The sequence below is a fragment of the Mesoplodon mirus genome (assembly GCF_964341445.2).
Source record: "Mesoplodon mirus genome assembly, chromosome: 5".
NCBI lineage: Eukaryota > Metazoa > Chordata > Mammalia > Artiodactyla > Ziphiidae > Mesoplodon > Mesoplodon mirus.
The window spans coordinates 16,153,862-16,175,658 of record NC_138980.1 but is presented as its reverse complement, the minus strand read 5'-3'; the positions used below and the strand labels follow the sequence as shown (position 1 = coordinate 16,175,658).

Sequence of the window (21,797 nt, the reverse complement as noted above, 5' to 3'; positions counted from 1 at the left end):
TCACAGAGCTGGGAAGTGACAGAGCTGGCAAATGGAGGGTGTCCCATTTCAGAGCCCCAAACACCTGCACTGTTCATCCAGAACCTTCTTTCGTTCAGAGTACCTACTCTGTGCCAGGCACCCTACTAGGTGCTGGGGCACACAGTGAATGGGCCAGGTCTGTTCCCTGTGTGGGTCATAGTCCATGAGAAGCCTGAGAGGTAAGTATTAGTACTCATCAGAGGCAAAATGAAATCTCTCTCTGCCTTGTCTCAACTCCTCCCAGCTCTACCATGGACCTTGTTTTTTTTTTTTTTTTTTTAATTTTTAATTGTTTTATTTTATATTGGAGTATAGTTGATTTACAATGTTGTGTTGGTTTCAGGTGTACAGCAAAGTGATTCAGTTTTATATATACATATATATATATATATATATATCTCCATTCTTTTTCAGATTCTTTTCCCATATAGGTTATTACATAACATTGAGCAGAGTTCCCTGTGCTATACAGTAGGTCCTTGTAGATTACCTATAAACTCCTAATTTATGCCTCCCCCCAACATTTCCCTTTTGGTAACCATATGTTTGTTTTAGAAGTCTGTGAGTCTGTTTCTATTTTGTAAATAAGTTCATCTGTATCTTTTTTTTTTAGACTCCACATATAAGCAATGTCATATATTTGTCCCTGTCTGACTTACTTCACTTAGTATGATAATCTGCACGTCCATCCATGTTGCTGCAACTGACATTATTCTACCTCGTACCTTGTGACCACTACCTTCACTCTCTGGGTCTCTGTCCCGAGGCTGGAAAATGGGGAAAATATAAATGTGTGCCTTTCTGGGTTGTTGGGAAGAATTCATTAGGAAATGCACATGCACCCCCAACAGTTATGACAGTGACTGGCCCAGAGAAGGCGCTCAGTACCCTGTCAAAGCCCTTATTCCGTCTGCAGGCGTACTCTGCAAAGCTGCTGTCTGTCAACCCCACTGACAGCTGAAGAAACTGAGGCACTGAGGGGCCGAGTCTCTAAGGCCACTGAGTAATAGGTGAAGCTGAGATGGAGCCCTGGAGGGTCCCAGATGTGTCTTCTCTTCCCCTGGAACCCTATGGCACCTGCGTCCTGTGACCTTTCCCCTCTGGGTTCTGGAAGGGAGGCCCAGGAGATGAAGGGTTAGGCAGTTTGCTGGCACCACAGCAGAAACTTCAGGAAGCGCAGGGCTGAGACGACTTCTAAGAAAGAGGGAGGTGGGAAGGGACACACTTGTCCTGGCCTGAGGGCTGGAGGTCAGCCAGGCTCCTGGCCCAGAGGCTGGCTCTCCGGGGGGCCCAGCCTCCAGCCTGGCTCAGCCCACACACTTCGTCTTCAAGGCTGAGGCCAGCTGTGATCCGCCCCCATCCAGATCCTTTTCCTGGCCTTCCTGGTAGATGCCTGAGACCGAGCACTGGGGCGAGGTAGCCAGGGCTGGGAAGGAAGCCCTCTGTCTCTGTCACCACTCAGGTCCTCCGAGAGCACTGTAGGGCCTGTTCAAGACTCAAGGGGTCTTGAGTTTCAGCCTGGCTTTGCCCCTTTTGTGGGGACACAGGTCATGTGCCCAAATGACTCGGAGCCTCAGTTTTCTCATCTGTAAATGGGGCAAATAACAGCACTGCCACCTGGAAGGCAAGTTCTGCCTTAAGTTCTTTAAGCAGCGGGCATGAAGCAGGTGTCTCAGTGATGTCAGTTCCTGCTCTTATAGGTGGGGACACAAGTGAAGTGACCTTGGCATTCTTGGGGTCGAGGCTGCGATTTCTCAGTGTTTGAGGTCTCCTGGGTGGGGGGTGTCTCATTTAGAGCATAGACATTACCAGGGCTTCTGCTCTCTGTCTAGCAGGGGGGAGACCACCAGGCAGGGTCCCTGGGACAGTGTGGGTGGGGGATTGACTACAGCCTGGCTTTGGGGGCCGCAGGGTGCTGGGGGCTCCTAAAATGCAAGGGCCTGTGTGGCTTAGGACCAGCGCCCAGTTACCCTGAGCCTGGCCTCCGTACCCTCAGCAGTGGTAGGGGGGCTTCTGCTGGGGCCCTCACAGAACATCGTGCGGTAGTTTCGTTAGATAACGGGGCCCTCAGTGGGCTCTCCACACCCCCTGTCTGGAGTCTTCTCCGAAACGCCCAGAGGCAGGGCCAGGTGGCTGTGTCAGCGCGAGGTCACCAGGGTGACTTGGCCCCAGGGCTGTGACCCAGTGGAGCCCCAAGACTGGATTCCTGAGGACCAGCTGGCTCGGAAGCCCAGGACCCAGGCTCCTTCCCGGCCCCCAGGACCTGCTCCACTAACTCCCTGCTCCCAGGCTACCCTGACCCTCTGTGGGGTCCGGGCTGCCGGCCTGGAAGGGGCCCAGGGACTTTTTTTTGTGTGTGCGGTACGCGGGCCTCTCACTGTTGTGGCCTCTCCCGTTGCGGAGCACAGGCTCCGGACGCGCAGGCTCAGCGGCCATGGCTCACGGGCCCAGCCGCTCCGCGGCATGTGGGATCCTCCCGGACCGGGGCACGAACCCGTGTCCCCTGCATCGGCAGGCGGACTCTCAACCACTACGCCACGAGGAAAGCCCGCCCAGGGACTTTTGAAGGGATTTTGGAGGGCTGAGCCAGGCAACTCGGCTGATGGCTTTGGCTCACTGACTCAGCCCTCACCTTGACCTTTCCTTCCCACTGGCTATTTATGGGTGTTTCCTGTCCCCTGAATAGGTGAAGAAAAGGGAAGCGAAAGAAGCTCAATGCATGGCTTCTTTATTATTAATTTTAAAAATGACACGTGCTTGGAGTGGAAAATGCCACTGCTTGAGAAGCACATACCCTGAAAAGTGAAAGTGCCCCCTGCCCCAGAAGGGCCCTGTATGTGTTTGGCTGGAGCCCCACCAGCTCTGTCCTGTGTGATTGATTACAGCCCTCTGCCCCGGCCCCAAGACACACACACACACACACACACACACACTCTGTATTTGAAAAAAAAAAAAAAAAAAGCAGGGAAGCCACTCTATATGCATGACATTTGAATGAACATATACTGAGCATCTACTATGTGCCAATTTGTTTTTTTCCCTCAACAACAGATACTGGACATTAAAGATAATCCGTTAGGTCAGTAGTTTTCAGCTCTGGCTGGACACTGGAATCCTTGAGAAGATTTTTAAAGTCCAAGTGCCGAGGCCTCACCCTAGGCAAGTTACACTGGAAATGCTGGGGATAGGACCCACGTTCAGGATTTTGAACGCGGGGGGTCCACTGTGGAGCCAGGGCTGAGAATCCTGCTCTGGGCTCCCCACTGCACCTGTGTAGTGTGTGAGCTGGGAGCTAATGTGGCCAGGACTCTCTGCTTTTAAAGCTGACAGTGCTGCTTTCTGTCTGGGAAAATGAAAAAACAAAACAAAACTTTTTTTTTTTTAAGTCAGAGAAATATCCCTTTATTTTCTCATAATGTCATAATGTTTCTCTTTCTCTTTAGGACAGTTACTCTGCCAGGGCTAGGACCTGGGCGCGTTGGAGCTTTTGCTGCCTGTTAGTCAAAGAAAGCAGTCAATTAGGAACTGGAGGATGCTGCTTGCAGGGACCCAGTGACGGCCTGTCCTGTGAAGAGCCCCCCCAGCTTATCCTTGGGCAAGTAAGCCCACGGGTCACCTACTGTGTTCACTTCCACAGAGAGAATTTTATAAACACTTACCCCCATTCTGGAATTTGGTGTTTTGACACTTGGAGCTTACTAATGGTGTGTGTGTCTGTGTCTGTGTGTCGTGTGTCTACGTGTGCATCTGTGTGTGTACATGTCTGTGTGTAATTGTGTCTCTGTGCCTCTGTGTGTTTGTGTCTGTGTGACTCTGTGTGTGTTTGTGTCTCTGTGTGTATCTGGTTATAGCTGTGTGTGTCTGTGTGTGGTCCAGAGAAGTATGTCTTGTTCACCTTGTGCCCCTAGCATCCCCCAGCTGGTGTGGCCTGTGGTTCTTGTCGGTAAACATCTGCCAAATAAAGGCCCCTGAATAGGTGGCACTGTTTGTGAGACACTGACTCCAGGCCCTGGGCTGAGAGCCTCAGTGGCTCCGCCTTACTCTGTCCCCTTAGTGACCCCTGTAGGAGGTGTCACTGCTACTCTCCCATCCCCAGGAGCAGAGGTCCAGAGGCCAAGGAAGTTGAGTTGGTGGGCGGCATGGTCACAGTCACTCTGTACTCCGCCTGTTCTTCATTGCCCGGCTCCCTTGCCCTTCAGCAGCTGACCACCAGCCCTGGGGCTTCCCCTGAAGGGCCGGCGCTTGCTTAGCCTGACACCCTGCAGGTCACGAGACGGAAAACTGTGACCTCAGGGAGCGTATGCTTCACCTCTCTGGGCCAGGGGTATTAGGGGGATGAAACAGTGATCCTGACACTAACTAGCGAGTTTGGTGCTTACTATGCATCACCGTGCTGCAACTTTGCTCTGTGAGCTCAACTCATCCTCACACGCCCAGGTGAAGTGAGTCCTATTATTACCCTGTTGACACACGTCTTCCCGGTCACTGCTCTGCCTGCAGACTCCTCGGTCCTGCCCCACTCAGCGCCTGCGAAGCCCTGCAGGGTCTGACAACTTTGCTTCCTCCCCCCGCCCCCCCATCTCTCTCCCCTCCTTCTCCTTCCCTTTCCTTCTTTTCTTCGTATTTTATCATCCAGATACCTCAGCCTCCCCAACCAAGGTTTTCATTGACCCGTCTCTTCTCTCCTCTTTCTATCCTCGGCCAACTTTTTAAAAGAAAGAATAAGTTGTGTCCACACTGCATTTACACACACATGGGCTTTGCTTCCTTTTGCCCAGCCTTCTCTTAATGACTGGGGAAACTCGCATGGTATGAAATACATCGTACTTTGGCCATGCTATCCCTTTCTTTGTTATTATTCTCACACTCGTGGAGGTCTCAATGGAAGACCTCACTAATGGGATCACATTCTCTTTCTGCTTGGCTCTGCCTTTCCAATCACTTTTTTTTTTTTTGGCCTCGCCATGCGGCTTGCGAGATCTCAGTTCCCTGACCAAGGATTGAACCCCGGGTCACGGCAGTGAAAATGCCGAGTCCTAACCACTGGACCACCAGGGAATTCTCCAATCACACTTTTTCATTACTTTAGCAAGGCTGTGTTGAGTCCCATATGAGCTGGGCTTTGTTCTAGGATTCCGAGAATAAACGCTAGGTGTTTGTCCTCAAGAAGCTTATATCGAAGTGAAGAGCCCAATATGTAAACAAATACTCATATTCCACTGGGGCTGTGCTATGGAACTATGACCCACAGCGCTCTATGGCCAAAGGGTGGCACCTATCCCAGCCTATCACAACCAGGAAGGGCTCCTGGGTCAGGTGTAAACTCAATCTCAACCTGAACCTTGAACTGAAGCTTTTTTTTAATTAGCTTTATTGAGGTATATTTTAAATATCATAACATTTAAGTGTAAAATTCAGTGTTTTTTTGGTAATTTTACCAAGTGGTGCAATCATCACCATAAATCAATTTTAGAACATTCAAATAGTCCCCCAGTCAGATCCCTTTCTCATGCCCATTTACAGGTAATCCCTGTTCCCACTCAGCCCTACACAACCACTAATCTACTCACTGTCTCTATCAATTTGCCTTTTCTGGACATTTTATATAAAGTGGAGCCATACACTATTTATTCCCTTGTGTCTGGCTTCTTTCACTTACCCTTGAGGTTCATCCATATGGCAGCACCTGTCATTTGTCTGTTCCTTTGTATTGCTGTATAGTTCTTGTGTATGGATTGACCACATTTTGCCTATTCATTTCATTAATCAGTTGATGGATATTTAGGTTGTTTCCAGTTTGGGCCTATTATGAATAATGCTGCTGTGAACACTGACTCAGACATCTCTGCGCAGACGTATGTTTTCGTTTCTCCCGGGGGGATACCTAGGAGTGGAATTGCTGGATCCCATGGTAAGTTTATGTTTAACTTTTTGAGGAACCACCAAACTGTTTTCCAGAGATGCTCCCCCATTTTATGTTCCCACCTGCAATGTAGGAAGGTTCCGTTTCTCCACATCTTAGCTAACATTTGTTATTATGTCATTTTGATCATAATCATTCTAGTAGGTGTGATATAGATCTCATTTGACATTTGCACTTCCTTAATGACTAATGATGCTGAGCATCTGTTCATGTGCTTGTCAGCTATTGGTATATCTTCTTTGGAGAAATATCTGTTCATATTGTTTGCTCACCTTTTGATTGGGTTGTTTGTCTTATTATTGAGCTGTAGAAGTTCTTTGTAAATACTGGATACAAGTCCTTTATGGGATTCGGTTTTGCAAATATTTTGTCCAAGTCTATTGTTTACCTTTTCATTTCCTTAATGGTGGCTCTTAAGCACAGAAGTTTTGAACCTTGATGAATTTCAGTTTGATTTTTTATTTTATAAATCATGCTAAGAAAGCTTTGCCTGACAAAAAGTTTTGAAGATTTTTTTCCCTATGTATTCTTTTAAGAGTTGTATAGTTTTAGCTCTTACATTTAAGTCTATGATCCGTTTTGAGTTAATTTTTGTATATGGTGTGAGGTAAGAGTCTAAGTTTTTCCTTCTGCAAGCAGACGAATAGCCAATTGTCCCAGCACTATTTGTTAAATAGACTATCTTTCCTCCAATGAACTGCCATGACTTTGTTGTCAAAAATCAATTGACTGTAAATGTAAGGGTTTATTTCTAGACTTTCAATTCTGTTCCATTGACCTGTATGCCAGTCCCACTCTGTCTTGACAACTGTAGCTTTATAGTGAGTCTTGAAATCAAGAACTGAAGGTCCTACAACTTCGTTCTTCTTTTTCCAGAACGTTTTGGCTATTCTAGGTGTTTCTCATTACAATATAAATTTTAGGATCAATTTGCCAATTTCTGGAAAAAGAAGCGGGCTGGAATTTTGATAGGGATTATGTTGAATCTATAGATCAGTTTGGGGAGTATTGCTATCTTAATATTGTCTTCCAATGTAAGAACATGGAATGTCTCTCCATTTATTTAGAGTTTGATTTCCCTCAGTGAAGTTTTGTAATAGTGTACAAGTCTCGTATTTCTTTTGTTAAATTTATTCCTAAATATTTTATTCTATTTGATACTATTAGGAATGGAATTATATTCTTAATTTCATTTTTGGCTTGCTCATTGATTGCTATGTAGAAATAAAATTGACTTCTGTATATTGATCTTGTATCCTGTGACCTTGTACTTGTTTATTAGTTCTCATCGTATGTTCTTTTACATTCCTTAGGATTCCTACATATAGAATCATGTCATCTGAGAATGAAGACAGTGTACTTCTTCCTTTACAGTCTGGGTGCCTCTTGCCTGTTTCTTGTTCCCGTGAGGCTTGTTCCTGTTTGGGGGTGCCTGCCTGAATTGTTCTTCCCCCAGCTGTTCCATGGCTCACTCCCTCACCTACTTAGGTCTTTACTCAAATGTCAACTTCTTGCCAAGGCCTTCTTGGAACACCCTACTTAAATTGAACCCCTCCTCACACACCACACCTCTAACCCTTTTTCTTGCTTTGTATTTCTCCACAGCACTGACCATCTCAGACTTTATACCTCTGCCTTCTCAAGATGGTCCTGTGCTATGTGGCTGCTTCCCACTAGCCGCATAGCACAGGGAGATCAGCTCGGTGCTTTGTGACTGACTGGAGGGGTGGGATAGGGAGGGTGGGAGGGAGGGAGACGCAAGAGGGAAAGGGTATGGGAACAGATGTATATGTATAACTGATTCACTTTGTTATAAAGCAGAAACTAACACACCATTGTAAAGCAACTATACTCCAATAAAGATGTTTCAAAAATTCAATGATAATGTAATAAAAAATAAGGCAAGAATAAGAGGAAGACGACATATACATATTTTCAAAATAAAATATTAAAAATTTAATTGCATTAATATTAAAAAAATTTAGATATGTGTCAGTTTTTTCATTTTCTTGTTTACAGTAGTAAAAACCTCAAATAAAATATATATTTATTGTTAAAAAAAAAAGATGTTAAAAAAAAAAATACATCCTCCGGGCTGCAGGCTCCAAGAAGATATTACCCATTAAAACATATATTATATATTCATATACAATATATGTATATTCTTAGTAAAATACACGTAACATAAAATTTACCATCTTAAGCATTGGTAAGTGTAGAGTTCAGTGGCATTAAGTACATTCCCATTTTTGTGCACCCCCAAGAAGATACTGTCTTTTACAAACTACTGTCCACTCCCCACGATCCCCTCTGGTGTCCACACCTGTGCTGGCTGTCACCCTCCGCCCTTGTTCTTGTCTCCTTGAGTGGCGAGATGATTTATGTGTCCCTCTCTCTCCCAGGCTGGAACGATGTGTCCCTCATCTGCTTGTCCCCAGTGTCCTGCACAGGCTTGGCACAGAGTGGACGCTCCTTAAAAAGAAGTGAGTTAGACTCTCGAGGGAGGTGGAGCCCCACGGACCAAGCCATCAGCGCAGGCTCTCAGGGTGGCTCTGCCAGAGCATGAATGGGCTTGTCTCAAACCGTGATGGCCCTCCAGACAGTACATCCAAATCACTTAACCCTCCCGAGAGCTTTGGAGGAGGGCGCTAGTCATCTCCACTTTGGAGATGAGGAAATTGGGGTCAAGGGAGGATGTGTGACTTGTCCCCGGCATCGTCCTTTGAGGTTACTGGCAGAGCTGGGATTTGAACACAGGCACTGGGGTGGGGCTGCACTATTTTCCTTTAAATCATGAACCATTTTAATTTTTAATTGATGCAAGCACTCTACACCGTTAAATACACTTTGAAAGTCATTCAACTTCGCTTCAATTTTAAGTTCTCTTTTATTAACATACCTTGATTTAAAGAATACCCTAACTTACCACTGACGGGCTGCTAGGTGAATCATTAGATTGAATGTGCAATTGCTTTATTATAATCTCCTCATTCTCTCTCCTTAAGTGAGCCTGAAAGTATTCAGTCTAAATTAGAGAACAGAACATTAGCCCTTATAAATGGCTAATGTTTATAAGATGCATCAGAAAGATCCCTGCAAACCCTTTGGCTGAACCCTTTTACTTGAATAAAAGAACTTTGTCCAATTTAATAACAGTTCGATTTAAGGCTGCTTCTTCAAAGCCTATTAGCAATTCTCAGGCACTGGCACAGATTAAAATCAATCGGCAGAGCTGGGAGAGTACAAATCTCTGTGGATTTGGCAGATTGCTGATGCCTCAGTTTCCTCGTCTGTAACCGAGGACAGTAAAGATTAATGAGTTGGCTGTTGAAATAGCGCCCGGTGCCCACAGTAAGTGCTGGATCATGTTAATAATTATTACTGTCTCAGCCGAGCTAGCTGCTTTTGCTGACAGCTTCCACTTCACCCAGAGTTCACCTTGAGGCCATGTGACTGGACCTCACATTTTATTATGAAAAATTTCAGGCATACGGAAAGGTTGAAAGAAGAATGCCATCCATGGACACCCTTATACCCACCACATAGACTCAACAATTGTTCATGTTGTGCCATATTTAATTTATTTACTGCTGTTTTTATTTTCTTCTGAACATTTCAAGGAAGTTGCTAACATCATGAGCTTTTACCACTAAATACTTCAACACGCATCTCTTAAGAAGGAGACGTTCTCCTAAGCAACTACCAAAAAGTGAATACGTCCATAATATCACCTAATGTCCAATTCATATTCAAATTTCACTTCTCAGCAGACGGTACCATCACATTTTTGGATTTTGCCAACCTGAAGGATGAGGGTCTCTCAGTGTAATTAGAATTTTCTTGTCTCTTATGATTACATATGAGCATCTTCTCACATGCTCAGGGTCCTTCTGAATCTCTTTTTCTGGAACTATCTGCTCATGGCTTGTGTCCATTTTATTTTATTTTATTTATTTTTGGCCACACCACATAGAATGCAGGACCTTAGTTCCCCAACCAGGGATCAAACAAATGCCCCCTGCAGTGGAAGCATGGAGTGCTAACCACTGTACCACCAGGGCATTCCCACTTTTGTACATTTTAAAATCATATTTTAATTTTTTTATATCTGTTTTTAAACACTCCTTAAATATCGGTGAAATCAGCCTTTGTCTCTATGTTGTTTGTCTCTATGTTGTCTCTATATTGTCTCCCATTTGTCTTTTTTTTTTAATTTTTGCTTGTGCCGGGTTTTTTTTTTTTTTTGCCATAAAAAGCTTTTTTTTTAATTTAGCTTTATTTTTTATGTAGCTGAATTTATCAAGTTTTTCTTTTATTGTTTCTGGGTTTTGAGTCCTACATTGAAAGGCTTTTCTCACTCCTGGGTTATAAAGGAATCCCCTCATGTTTTCTTCTACAAGTTTTAAGGTTTCACTTAAAAAAATCTGAATCTTTGGCTCATTGGGTATTTATTCAAGTGTTTGGTGTGAGGTATGGGTCCACTTTTATCTTTTTTCCAAATGGCTATCCAATTGTCCCGAGATCACTTATTAAAAAGTCCATCATGTCCAGTAATTTGAGATGCCACTTTCATCATACATCAAATTTCCATATGTACTTGGGCAGCTTTCTGGACTTTCTGTTCCATTGTTCTGTCTGGCTATTCATGTTCCTAACTACACCATTTTAATGCTGGGGCTTTATGATATGTTGTAATATCTGGTAGGACTTATCCCCACCCCACTGCCTTTCTTTTTAAGTTTTTCTGACCATTCTTGATAATTATTTCATATCAACTTCAGAATCAACTTAACTCCAGGAAAAACAAAAAACAAACAAACAAAAATCAATCCACTCTAAGTATTTTCACTAGGATCATTTTAAATGGATATATTTACATCTTTATGGTATTGAACATGTTATTATTAGGGGGTTATCTTTGGGGCCCTGTTTTGGGTTGAATTATGTTCCCCCCCAGAGGTATGCTTAAGTCCTAACCCCAAGTACCTCAGAATGTGAACTTATGTGGAAATAGGGCCTTTACAGAGATAATCAGGTTAACATGAGATCATTAGGGTGGGGCCTAATCTGATATGACTGATGAAGGTGAAGGCAGAGATTGGGGTGGTGCCTCTACAAGTCAAGGAACATCAAAGATTGCCAGCCAGCCACCAGAAGCTAAGAGAGAGGCCTGGAACACATACTCCTTCACAGCCCTCAGAAGGAACTAACCTTGTTAATACCTTGGTCTTGCACTTCTGGCTTCCAGAACTATGAGACAATCAATTTCTGTTATTTTAAGTCACTCAGCTTGTGGTACTCTGTTTCGACAACCCTAGTAATCAACTTCAGGCCCCTCGGAGGATCTCTTAGGCTGGAATTGAGCTGTCCAGCCATGACTTCAGGACATCGAGAAGTATTTGTGTGCTTTCCTGACCCCAAGCAAGGCCAGCCAGGCCTGTTTCTTGCCTGCCTGAAGTGGAAGAGTGAACCAATGAATGCGTTGGAAAGCTGGAGGTGTGACTTCACTCTCAGTGGGTGGCCAAACCCACTGAGGTTGAGGTCAGTGAATGAATCATTTGTGCAGTATGGCTCAGTGAGTCAGGGAGGGCCAGGCAGAAAGCCCGAGTCTGAGGCCTATTTCCTTGTCCCCTTCCTTTGGCATCTAGAAGCAGCCCCCAAAAGTCATCATCCCATGAAACAGACAGTGAAATGCCGCAACACGCCACCCTCATGTTACGCCCTCTGTGTGCTGTGGAGAGATAAGGACGAAGTACTTAGAAAACAGAGAGGAAGCTCCAGGCCCCCAGCTGCGCCGCTCACTTGTATGTGCCTTTGGACAAATTAGTTAACTTCTCTGGACCTTGGTTCCCTCATCTCTTCCTTTTGGGGTGGTTAATGGTACCTGCCTCATAGGGCTAGTGTCACAGTCTAGGAGGAAATGTATGTAAAGCAGTTGGAAAAAGGCTAGGGCTTACAGCAAGCGCTCAGTAGAGATTGGCAATTATTAATAAAAACTGCCCCAAAATAACTTACCCACAAAGGCAAAATTGGTAGGCACAATTTCTGAGTCTTCAACTAGGATTCTGAATATACCACTGGTAACTTTTTCTTCTCCTTCCTTCAGGGGAGAGTTTGGAATAGACAAACTATGACCTCATTTGCTCCCTTCAACATTAATTAGTGTTTTCTAATAATGAAAAGGAAATTATGTCTCAATTCATATTCCGTCTAAAAAAAATTAACTAATAACAGAGATTTGTCACTTCTCACCGTGGCGTCAGTTCCCCTGGTGTCTGGGGCGGGGCTTGGGGCCATGTTGGCAGGCGGTGCCCTTGGTTCAGGGACAGGCCTGAGTCACAGAGGCCCTGTTACTTCCTTGTCCCTCTCCTGGGCTCCTGGGTTCATTTGCATGTGTTTATCCAACAAACCTGCGTTGAGGTTTGTTCTGGGGACCAAGAAAGGCAAGGAACCGTGTCCCTGCTCCCAAGCTAGTGCGAGAAACAGAAATGGTCAGCCATGGGGCCTGTTCACACAGGCTGCTGGAGCTTCATCTGGTCCCACAGCGAATCTGAGGTTCTCTTGGGGTTATTACTGTCCCCATTTTATAAGGCAGGAAACGGAGACTCTCAGGGACCAAGTGGTAGATAACCGAGACCCATGTCTCAGAGGTGTTTCATCCCATTTCTATTCTACAACAGTCTTTGTCTCTAAGGAGACATCCCCTCCTCTGGGCATCTTTCCCTCATAGTTCTCTCCCAGTTGGGAGAGGGCCCTTTTCCGGCCTTTCCAATGTCTACCCTGGCGCTTAGCACTTGGGTTGTACTTGTCTATTGACAAGTCTGTCCCCCTGCTAGACTGTTTGTTGTTGTGCTTTAATTACTTTACTGTATTCTCCTGGACCTAAGAGGTCAGCTATTCTGAGACCCATACCCACCCCACCGTTTAATGTATATACCATAAAGAAAGAGAAATGCTGGCAATTAACTATGTCAATTAAGTATGCTATGCCTCCGACTGTTAAGTTATATTCCACTTTGAGGAACGTTAAAATAAGAAATGTGTGCCTTAGGCTCAATGAAATAGAAAAGCAATTACTGCTTTTGAATACATCCTAGGGAAAGAAGATTTTATAAATATCCATATACTAATAAGAACAAAATTCACTAAACACCTACCCTGTGCCAGGAATTGTTCTAAAGTGTTTTTCATCCATGATCTTATATCAGGGGTTGGCAAACTTTTCCTGTAAAGGGACAGAGGTGAATATTTTAGGCTTTGTGAGCCAGACAGTGTCATAGCTACTCACCTCCCGTTGTAATGTGAAAGCAGCCACAGAGGAAAGTATCAATGTGTATGGCTGAGTTTTAATAAAACTTTATTTACGGACCCTGAAATTTGAATTTCATATGACTTTCATGCATTACAAAAATATTCTTTTTCTTTTGATTTTCCTCCCAACCATTTAAAATATAAAAACCATTCTTAGCTTGTGAATTGTACAAAAAGAAGGAGTAGGCTAGATTTGGCTCATGAGCTGTAGTTTGCTGATCCCTGTCTCATATGATCTTTACAATAGCCCTACAAGATAGATGTTATTATTATCTTCACTTTATACATGAGACAACTGAGTCTCAGAGAGGTAAAGTAACTTGTCCAAGGGCACACAGCTGGTGAGTGGTCAAGCCGGGATTCTAACCCAGGCAGTCTAACTCTGTAACTTGCTTTTAACAAGTCACCCTAAATATGGTAAATATGGTTCAACCTAAATATCGTTGCCTTTTAATATTTTTAGCTTTTTCTCCTGATTACAAAAGTTCCACATTTGTGTTGAAATATTCAAATCATACAGAGTTGTAAGAAAGAAAATGAAAGTAACCCCACCCTCCAGAGATAAACACTTAAGGGTCTGTACACAGAGTTCACACAATGCTGACTAGATTTAGAATGTTCTGGACACTGTGTGACTTTGGATAGGTTGCCTAACCTCTCTGGGTCCTTGTCTCCCAAATGAGGGAGGTGGCTGAGATGATGCACTGCCACGGGCCTTCCCTGACCGTGGAGATCTGTTTGTAAGGATTGTGCAACAGAAGCTGGTTCTGTCCTAACTGTCTGGGTGTGGAGGGTGAAGTCACCCCTTGCCAGCCCCTTAGGATGGGCCAACTGGCTGCTAAGTCCCTGTGCCTGTGGCTGCCCCAAATCCCAAACACTGAGTGACTTCGGAAAGGCAGCAGGGATACCAGGGCCTCAGCCAGGGGTTGTAGGAGGCTCGGGCTCCCTCCAGGGCTGGCGCCAGGGACCACTCTGCCCAGTGAGCAGAGCTCCAGGCAAGGTGGGAGTCAGAAGCTTCAGCCAGAGCTGCCGGGGATGGACTTGCAACCAGCGGGGAGGCCTTAACAGACTGGGGTTCCTACCTCGGGATGCCTGGGTCCTCCTCTCCATATCTCCATCAGACAGGCCCAGGGTTTGGATCTGCATCTGATGATTACCAGCTGTGTGACCTTGGGCACATTCTCCTCTCTGAGCTGTTTCCTTGCCTATAAAATGGGGATATTAACCACCTCACAGGATTATTGATTGGTTCATGAGATGATACCTGTAATGCAGCTGGCACAGGGGCAAGGCTCCATAAATAGCCATTTCTATCCCCTTCTCTCTTCTTACACTTTTCAACAGTACCTTTAAGAAAATTCTTCCACCATGCTACAAATTGTGGACCTACCATGTGCCAAGCACTGTATCTAAGATAGTAGGGTGGGGAGGTGACAGATGAGAAAAACACACCTCCTACCCTTAAGCAACTCAGGGAGGGTAAGATAAGAATCTAAGAGATGTTTACATAATCAGAAGTTCGGACAAAGTCCTCCAGGGCCCAGGTGCAGAAGTTAGAGAAACCAAAGAAAGCTTCCTGGGGATGCCACTTTGGGACTTGGAGCCCAGAGGAGATAGCATCCTGGCAGGGGGAGGGGGAGCAGTGTGAGCAAAGGTGTGGGGGTGGGAAAGGATGAGAAACACATGTCCAGGGGTTTGCCTAGAAAACAAAAGAAGAGTCAGTGGGAGCATTGGGGGCGGGGCCAGATGGAGGGGTGGAGCCTAGTGGTGGCTTTGGATTTGGCGGGACAGAGGGAGTTAGGAAGGGTAGTGAGCAAAGGCAGGAACTGCCTGCCTTACAGCACTAGGGAGACAGTAAAAGGGCTGTGGATTCTGGAAGAGAACAGGAATGGTGGGAGCCAACTCCCTCTCCTGAGAGCACCGCCTCCAGATATGACCGACACCAGGCCCTAGACGGATAATATTTCCAGTTTACAAATGGGGAAACGGAGGCTCAGAAATGTTAAGCCACTTGCCTAAGGTCACAGAGCAGACAGTGAGCTGGGGCCACTTTCTGCCTGTCATCTGGGGGCATGCCACTCTTTCCAAAGTCGACTTTGAGGGCAGGATTCAGACAGAGATTGTAGGGTAATATCAACCCCAGCTACACTGAGTCTTCCCACAGCCCCTAGGAGTACATGTTCTTATCTCCATCACAGGAAGGAGGGAGTGGGGGCTCAGGAGGGAAACGGACTTACTCAAGGCCACACATTAAGGGTGGGGAGTCCAGGCCAGGCGTTCCCACTGCCCCGCCCTGCCTCCAGGTTTATTTCTAAGTACATCTAAAATCGGGAAGAGCCCAGGTCAGAAAGGCCAGGTTCTCTCCCCAGAGGCAAAATCCCCTGATGCTCTTTTGTGCCCTTCTGCCCATCAGGACCACAATTCCAGCCCCTTGCTGCTTCTGCAGTCACCACAGACCAGATTATGCTGGGCCTCCCTTTGGCTCCATCTCCAGCCAGAGGTAGCATCTCTACTTCCTGGACTGGGGGCCTGGGTGGCTACATCTTTACCACCAGCCCCCCTGACCTGTGCCACTGTGTGTTGATTGGCCTCAGGGAGGGACCTTAGCCTGAACTGGACCTCTGTACTAACCACACCTACCCACATCTTGTGGTGACCTTCTCCCCAGGTTCTGATGTCAGATGCTGAAACACACAGTGGCATGATGATATAAGCATTGCTCTGCTAGGAAGGGAAAAACCAAGAGACTTAGTGAATCATAACAAGAAGGGATGGGTAGGACCTGGGTTCCTTACACCCATCATCTCTAACTTGGGCCTCAAACCATCCACAAAGTAGACAGTTGTAAACCCATTGTACAGACGCGAGCTTAGAGGCTCAGTTGGGGAAAAGATTCACCTGGGATCACCCAGCAGCAAAATGACAGTGTGGGGTTCAAGCTCTGTTCTTTGCAGATAGGGATAGAGAGGAAAACCCCACAGAGCTCAGCAGACACCTGATTTTAGGGCCAGACTGTGCCACTTAACACTGTAATATTTGTATAAAAAAAAAAGTTTTCTTTTTAAAAAATGTGTAGGTATTAAAAACTGCTCTTGGTAAAAAAAAAAAAACAAAACTTGGGACAGATCAAGTTCGTATGCTGTGAAAAGTCAGCAGCTGTAACATTTTATGATTCAACGCATAAAATATGTTGAGTTCCTCAGATGAATAAGTAGTATAAACAAAGAAGTTTTTTCTTTCTTAAAAAAGATACAGGGAGGGCGTTGCCATTATCTGAGGACCTCTTTGCTGTCCTCAGCCAATGTTCATCTGAAGGTAGAAAACGCCCTCTAAAAGAAAAAAGCACTTAGCCTTTTACTTTTCTAGAATTTAGGCAGAAAGTTTGAGCATGTGAGAACACCTTAGCTAAGCGAGGCAAATGCAGAAGTTGCCTCTGGTGATACAATCCACAGACCAACCACCCAGGGTGGCAGTGAAACGTCCACCTCCCCCGGAGGAGAGGGGAAGAAACCACAGAATGTTCCTGATTCGGCACCCCAGCACGGTGGTGCAATATTTATGTTTGTGTACCTAGCACTGTTGGTTCCGCTGCAGAGGGGCTCCGTTGCCCAGTGGGGCGTCGCTAGAGCCCAGGACGAGGGTGACCGCGTGGGGTCTTCCCAAACGTTTGTCCAGGTCCTGGAAATCCTCTTAAAGCGCTGTAGGATTGGATTTCGAGTTCGGCCCATATTGATGGTGAGAAGCAGGGCGTGGGGGCTGCGCCCGGCCCCTGTTCCCCTTTGCAGCCCCCAAGCCCAGCGCTTAGTAGGCAGCTCAATCAGTACATATTTGGGGCGTAAAGAGATGGAGCCGCTCAGTCTTGGGCAAATGTGACCAGAAACGTGTCTGGCGGCCCCTGGTGGGGCGCTGTCGAGCCGCGCTGGGGGTCGCCTCCCTAAACGCCGAACCCCGCAATCCACAACCGCACCTTGCGACCCCTCACCCTGATTTCAGCCCCCTGACTTGCCCTCCATTGGCTCACAATCGTCTAGGGACTACACGACTAGGAATGAGATTCTTCCGCTTGGTATTCGATTGGAAGGCGTTTTACTCGTTAAATGTACATTTTAAGTAACAGGAAAGTCTGGGGAACAGGAGACTATTTCCCTGAACACCTCCACGCCAACTCAGCCCGGTGGTTCTGGGATGGATTTGTCTTCAACCCTCATTTCAGGCTCCTCACTGTTGCCCCACCCCCAGCAGCGTGACACTGGGCAAGTAAATCGTTTCTCCTTGGGAACCTGTTTCCTCGCCAACTGGGGACGAGGCAATGGGCGAAAGGGGCCCACGTGTATGCAAAAAACAAAGGAAACCCCTTTCCGCTCCGGTGGGCGGCGGAGGGGGCGCTGGGAAGCGGCACGGTGGAGGGGGAGGGGAGGCGGAGGCCGGTGGCAAACGGCCCGATCTCCCTGCCGTTCGCACCCGGGAGGTCAGTCCTCGCCTGGCAGAGTGCCCGTCCCCTCCCCTCCCCGCTGGGCCCGGAGAGCGGCGCGGGCCAGGTCCCCGGGGACGCGCCAGGCGCAGGCCGGATGGCCTGGCGGGGGCCTGGGCCGGAGCCAGAGCGCAGCCAGCGGACCCCACTCGGAGGCCGATGACGTCTTTGCCTTTGGCTCCTCCGGCGCCAAGCCCGGCAGGGCGGGTGACGTCACCGCACCGGTCACGTGGCCTCTATTCAAACAAACAAACCCCCTCCCCCTGAGCGCGCGAGACCCGCCCCTCGCCGCCCCGCCTCGCCTGCCAGCCGAGAGGCCACATATAAACGCGCTCCCTCGGGTCAGGCTCGCTGAGAAGGACGTCGGGGCTGTAGGGACGAGGCGGGCCGGAGGGGCAGTCGGGAGAGCAGCAAGGAAACCGAGGCGGTCTAGAGTCCCGCACGACGACCCCTCGCTCAGTCCAAAGGCAGTTTGGGGTTTGGCGCAAAGAAAACCAGGGTCGGGCTTTTCCTCGAAAGCCGTCGCCCTACTTTTGGCTTCCCAGGACAAAGAGCACAGGAGGACTTGCACGCTGGGGGCGCTGGGGCCGGCCATGGTCATGGAAGTGGGCTCCCTGGACGCCGGAGGCCTGCGGACGCTGCTGCGGGAGCGCGCGGCGCAGTGCTTGCTGTTGGACTGTCGTTCCTTCTTCGCTTTCAACGCCGGCCACATCGTCGGCTCGGTCAACGTGCGCTTCAGCACCATTGTGCGGCGCCGGGCCAAGGGCTCTATGGGCCTGGAGCACATCGTGCCCAACGCCGAGCTGCGCGACCGCCTGCTGGCCGGCGCCTACCACGCCGTGGTGCTGCTGGACGAGCGCAGCGCCGCCCTGGACTGCGCCAAGCGCGACGGCACCCTGGCTCTGGCCGCCGGAGCGCTCTGCCGCGAGGCGCGCGGTGCGCAAATCTTCTTGCTCAAAGGTACGCCGTCGGGGGTGCTCAGGGGCGGGCCGCACGCCGCCCTGCCGCCTTGCCCGGGGACCCCTGGCCCTCAGCTCCTGGGGGGCTGCCCCAGCTGGAGCGCTTGGACGCCTGAGTCGCATTGTGGGAACTTGTTGGCTTTGTTTGGCACTAGGAACAAAGACTCGCCTGGGCCTCTCCGGGGTAAACTTACAGCCCGAGTGGATGGGGGAGTTGCATGAAGGTGCCCTGTCTCGGCGGTACTAACAGAAAAAAAAAATGTCTCTTTTTCTTCCCAGGAGGATATGAAGCTTTTTCTGCTTCCTGCCCGGAGCTGTGCAGCAAACAGTCGACCCCCATGGGGCTCAGCCTTCCCTTGAGTACTAGCGTCCCCGACAGCGCCGAATCCGGGTGCAGTTCCTGCAGCACCCCACTCTACGACCAGGTTAGTAGGGAGGAGCCGTGCCCGAGGGGAGAAGGAACAGCTGGCAAAGGTGGAAGAGCAGTGCTAGTGAGAATACAGAAAGTGACATGCAGCTTTATTTATAACAGGGGACACGGGGATATTATTTATCCCATGGTTAAGTGGTATGATGGAGCTGGGTCTCTAATTGTTGGCACTACAGAAATGAACTTGTTGGCCCTGCCTAGGCAAATGGGTTTAGTCCCCTATTTATTTATACTCTTAACAACAGTGCTGCAAAGTTCACCCAGTGTTGAAACGGACTTTTCCAGCAGGGAGTTTTTGTGGGTGTGGGCACCAGCATTGACATTGAATAAAGCTTGACAAGTGTTGGATATTTCTGGATTTCAGGGTGGCCCAGTGGAGATCCTGCCTTTTTTGTACCTGGGCAGCGCCTATCATGCTTCTCGCAAGGACATGCTGGATGCCTTGGGCATCACTGCCTTGATCAACGTCTCAGCCAACTGTCCCAACCATTTTGAGGGTCACTACCAGTACAAGAGCATCCCTGTGGAGGACAACCACAAGGCGGACATCAGCTCCTGGTTCAATGAGGCAATTGACTTCATAGGTAAATGGAACAGATGCCTGAGACTTCTGCCTCACTCCCTCCGTTTTAGTCACTGAGCTTAAACTCTATGGCAAGAACTTGAGTGACGTACTTTTAAGCTTTCCTCTAGACGTTAATGTCAGTCTGGTGTGGGTAGCATCTCTGAGAAATATAGATTCGATGTCCCATTTTATAGATGAGCAAACTGAATCTCAGAATGTTGAACTGATTTGTGCAATAGCAGTCTGCTTAGTGGTGATGCCTGGTCTGGGTTTAAATCCCCTGCTGTTCTTTTCCACATTGCCTCCACAAACAGTGTCTTTGTGATGGCATGAGGTGATATTGACCATCTCTGGACAGGACATACATGACATTTCTTAGACACCCTATTCCTGGGGTTGGGGTTGTTCTCCTGGGCACTCAAGTAACCAGCTGCCCTTTGTTTTCCAGATTCCATCAAGAACGCTGGTGGAAGGGTGTTTGTCCACTGCCAGGCAGGCATTTCCCGATCAGCCACCATCTGCCTCGCTTACCTCATGAGGACTAATCGAGTCAAGCTGGATGAGGCCTTTGAGTTTGTGAAGCAGAGGAGGAGCATCATCTCCCCCAACTTCAGCTTCATGGGCCAGCTGCTGCAGTTTGAGTCCCAGGTCCTGGCCCCGCACTGCTCGGCAGAGGCGGGGAGTCCCGCCATGGCTGTGCTTGACTGCGGCACTTCCACCACCACCGTCTTCAACTTCCCGGTGTCCATCCCCGTCCACCCCACGAACAGTGCATTGAGCTACCTTCAGAGCCCCATTACAACTTCTCCCAGCTGCTGAAAGGCCACAGGAGGTGATCCTCACAACCCAGCAGGACTCCAGGCTCCTTCCTGAAAGGGGAAATGCAGTAACTCCAGGGAAGGGAGCTTGTGAGGGCTGGTCCTTATTTATTTAATTTCACCCGAGTTCCACTGGGTTCCCGAGTGGTCGCAGTGATGACTTAGCGCCAAGACGTTTGCTGAACTCAGCAGGTTTCGGGACCAACGTAACAATGGGTACATAAAGTCCCTCTGACAAAATGGGGCAGAAGAGAGAGGACTCAGTGTGTGAGTCGATTTCTTTTTGCTTGTCCCTGTTTTCTGAAGACACTTTCATGCTTGACATACCTACCAGTATTACCATTCCCGACGACACATACATATGAGAATATACCTTATTTTATTTATTTTTGTGTAGGTGGTTCACCTTCACAAATGTCAGTGTCTACTCCTAGAAGAACCAAATACCTCAATTTTCTGTTGTGAGTACTGTAATATCCTGTAAATATAGCCTAAGCAGGTTTGTTTTCAGCACTGATGGAAAGCACCAGTGTTGGTTTTGTTTTTTTGTTTTTTTTAAGTTGCCAACAGTTGTATGTTTGCTGATTATTTATGACCTGAAATAATATATTTCTTCTTCTAAGAAGACATTTTGTTACATAAGGATGACTTTTTTATACAACAGAATAAATTATGGCATTTCTATTGAAAACTTGATGCTTTATTTCTTGGGCAGCCCCACTGACCCCTCTCCCATCACTGAAATAGGGGAGAACAAGATCCTCCAGAATGTGTGTTGGCATCTGATCCCATACTCTTTGGTGGCCCCTCAGTCCCACAAGATGGCTGGGTTGCAAGGATGGTAGAGAAGTGTGATCGATCATAAAAAAACAAACAAAAAACATAGGTGCTGGAGCTGAGCTCTTGGTATTGGATTCAAGTGTCCACCTATGTATCTTCCCATCATGCCTCCCTCAAGAGTCCCCAGAGCCCAAACTAGGAAGAAGTGGCCATTTACTTGGCTGCTTTTTCCATTTAATACTTTCCCCAGGATAACATAAAAAGCCTCCCTCCCCTCTCTGATCTCTGCTGAAGTGATGAGGATGATAAATTTTCAACACATTTGCTATAAATGTGTTTCTACTATGTGCAAGGCGGTGTGCTAACTGACCCTAGAACAACTCAGCAAGATCTGCAAATGAAGATGGTGAGACCCAACATAGCTAAGTGGCACAAGGGGGGGAATTGGGCCCTACATCTGTTTTGTTTCCTAATTCTATGTGCTTTGTGCTTTATCACTTGCTTCTCGTGTGCTTTTTT

General features: G+C 47.5%; 1 protein-coding gene across 1 annotated transcript; it reads left to right on the top strand.

The window, feature by feature from the left end:
* The first annotated feature begins 18,067 nt into the window (after positions 1-18,067).
* DUSP1 (dual specificity phosphatase 1) lies at positions 18,068-21,189 on the top strand. Its single transcript, XM_082621319.1, has 4 exons — positions 18,068-18,686; positions 18,965-19,110; positions 19,480-19,699; positions 20,129-21,189. The coding sequence occupies exons 1-4, from the start codon at positions 18,320-18,322 to the stop codon at positions 20,497-20,499; spliced, it is 1,104 nt and encodes a 367-aa protein (XP_082477445.1). The 5' UTR covers positions 18,068-18,319; the 3' UTR covers positions 20,500-21,189.
* The last annotated feature ends 608 nt before the right edge of the window (positions 21,190-21,797 follow it).

What these genes read in the sequence shown, in the direction of transcription:
- DUSP1 (XM_082621319.1), top strand. Translation starts at nt 18,320, where the DNA reads ATGGTCATGGAAGTGGGCTCCCTGGACGCCGGAGGCCTGCGGACGCTG. An exon ending in GCACCCCACTCTACGACCAG is followed by an intron (nt 19,111 to 19,479) that starts GTTAGTAGGGAG and finishes TCTGGATTTCAG; the next exon opens with GGTGGCCCAGTGGAGATCCT. An exon ending in TGAGGCAATTGACTTCATAG is followed by an intron (nt 19,700 to 20,128) that starts GTAAATGGAACA and finishes TTTGTTTTCCAG; the next exon opens with ATTCCATCAAGAACGCTGGT.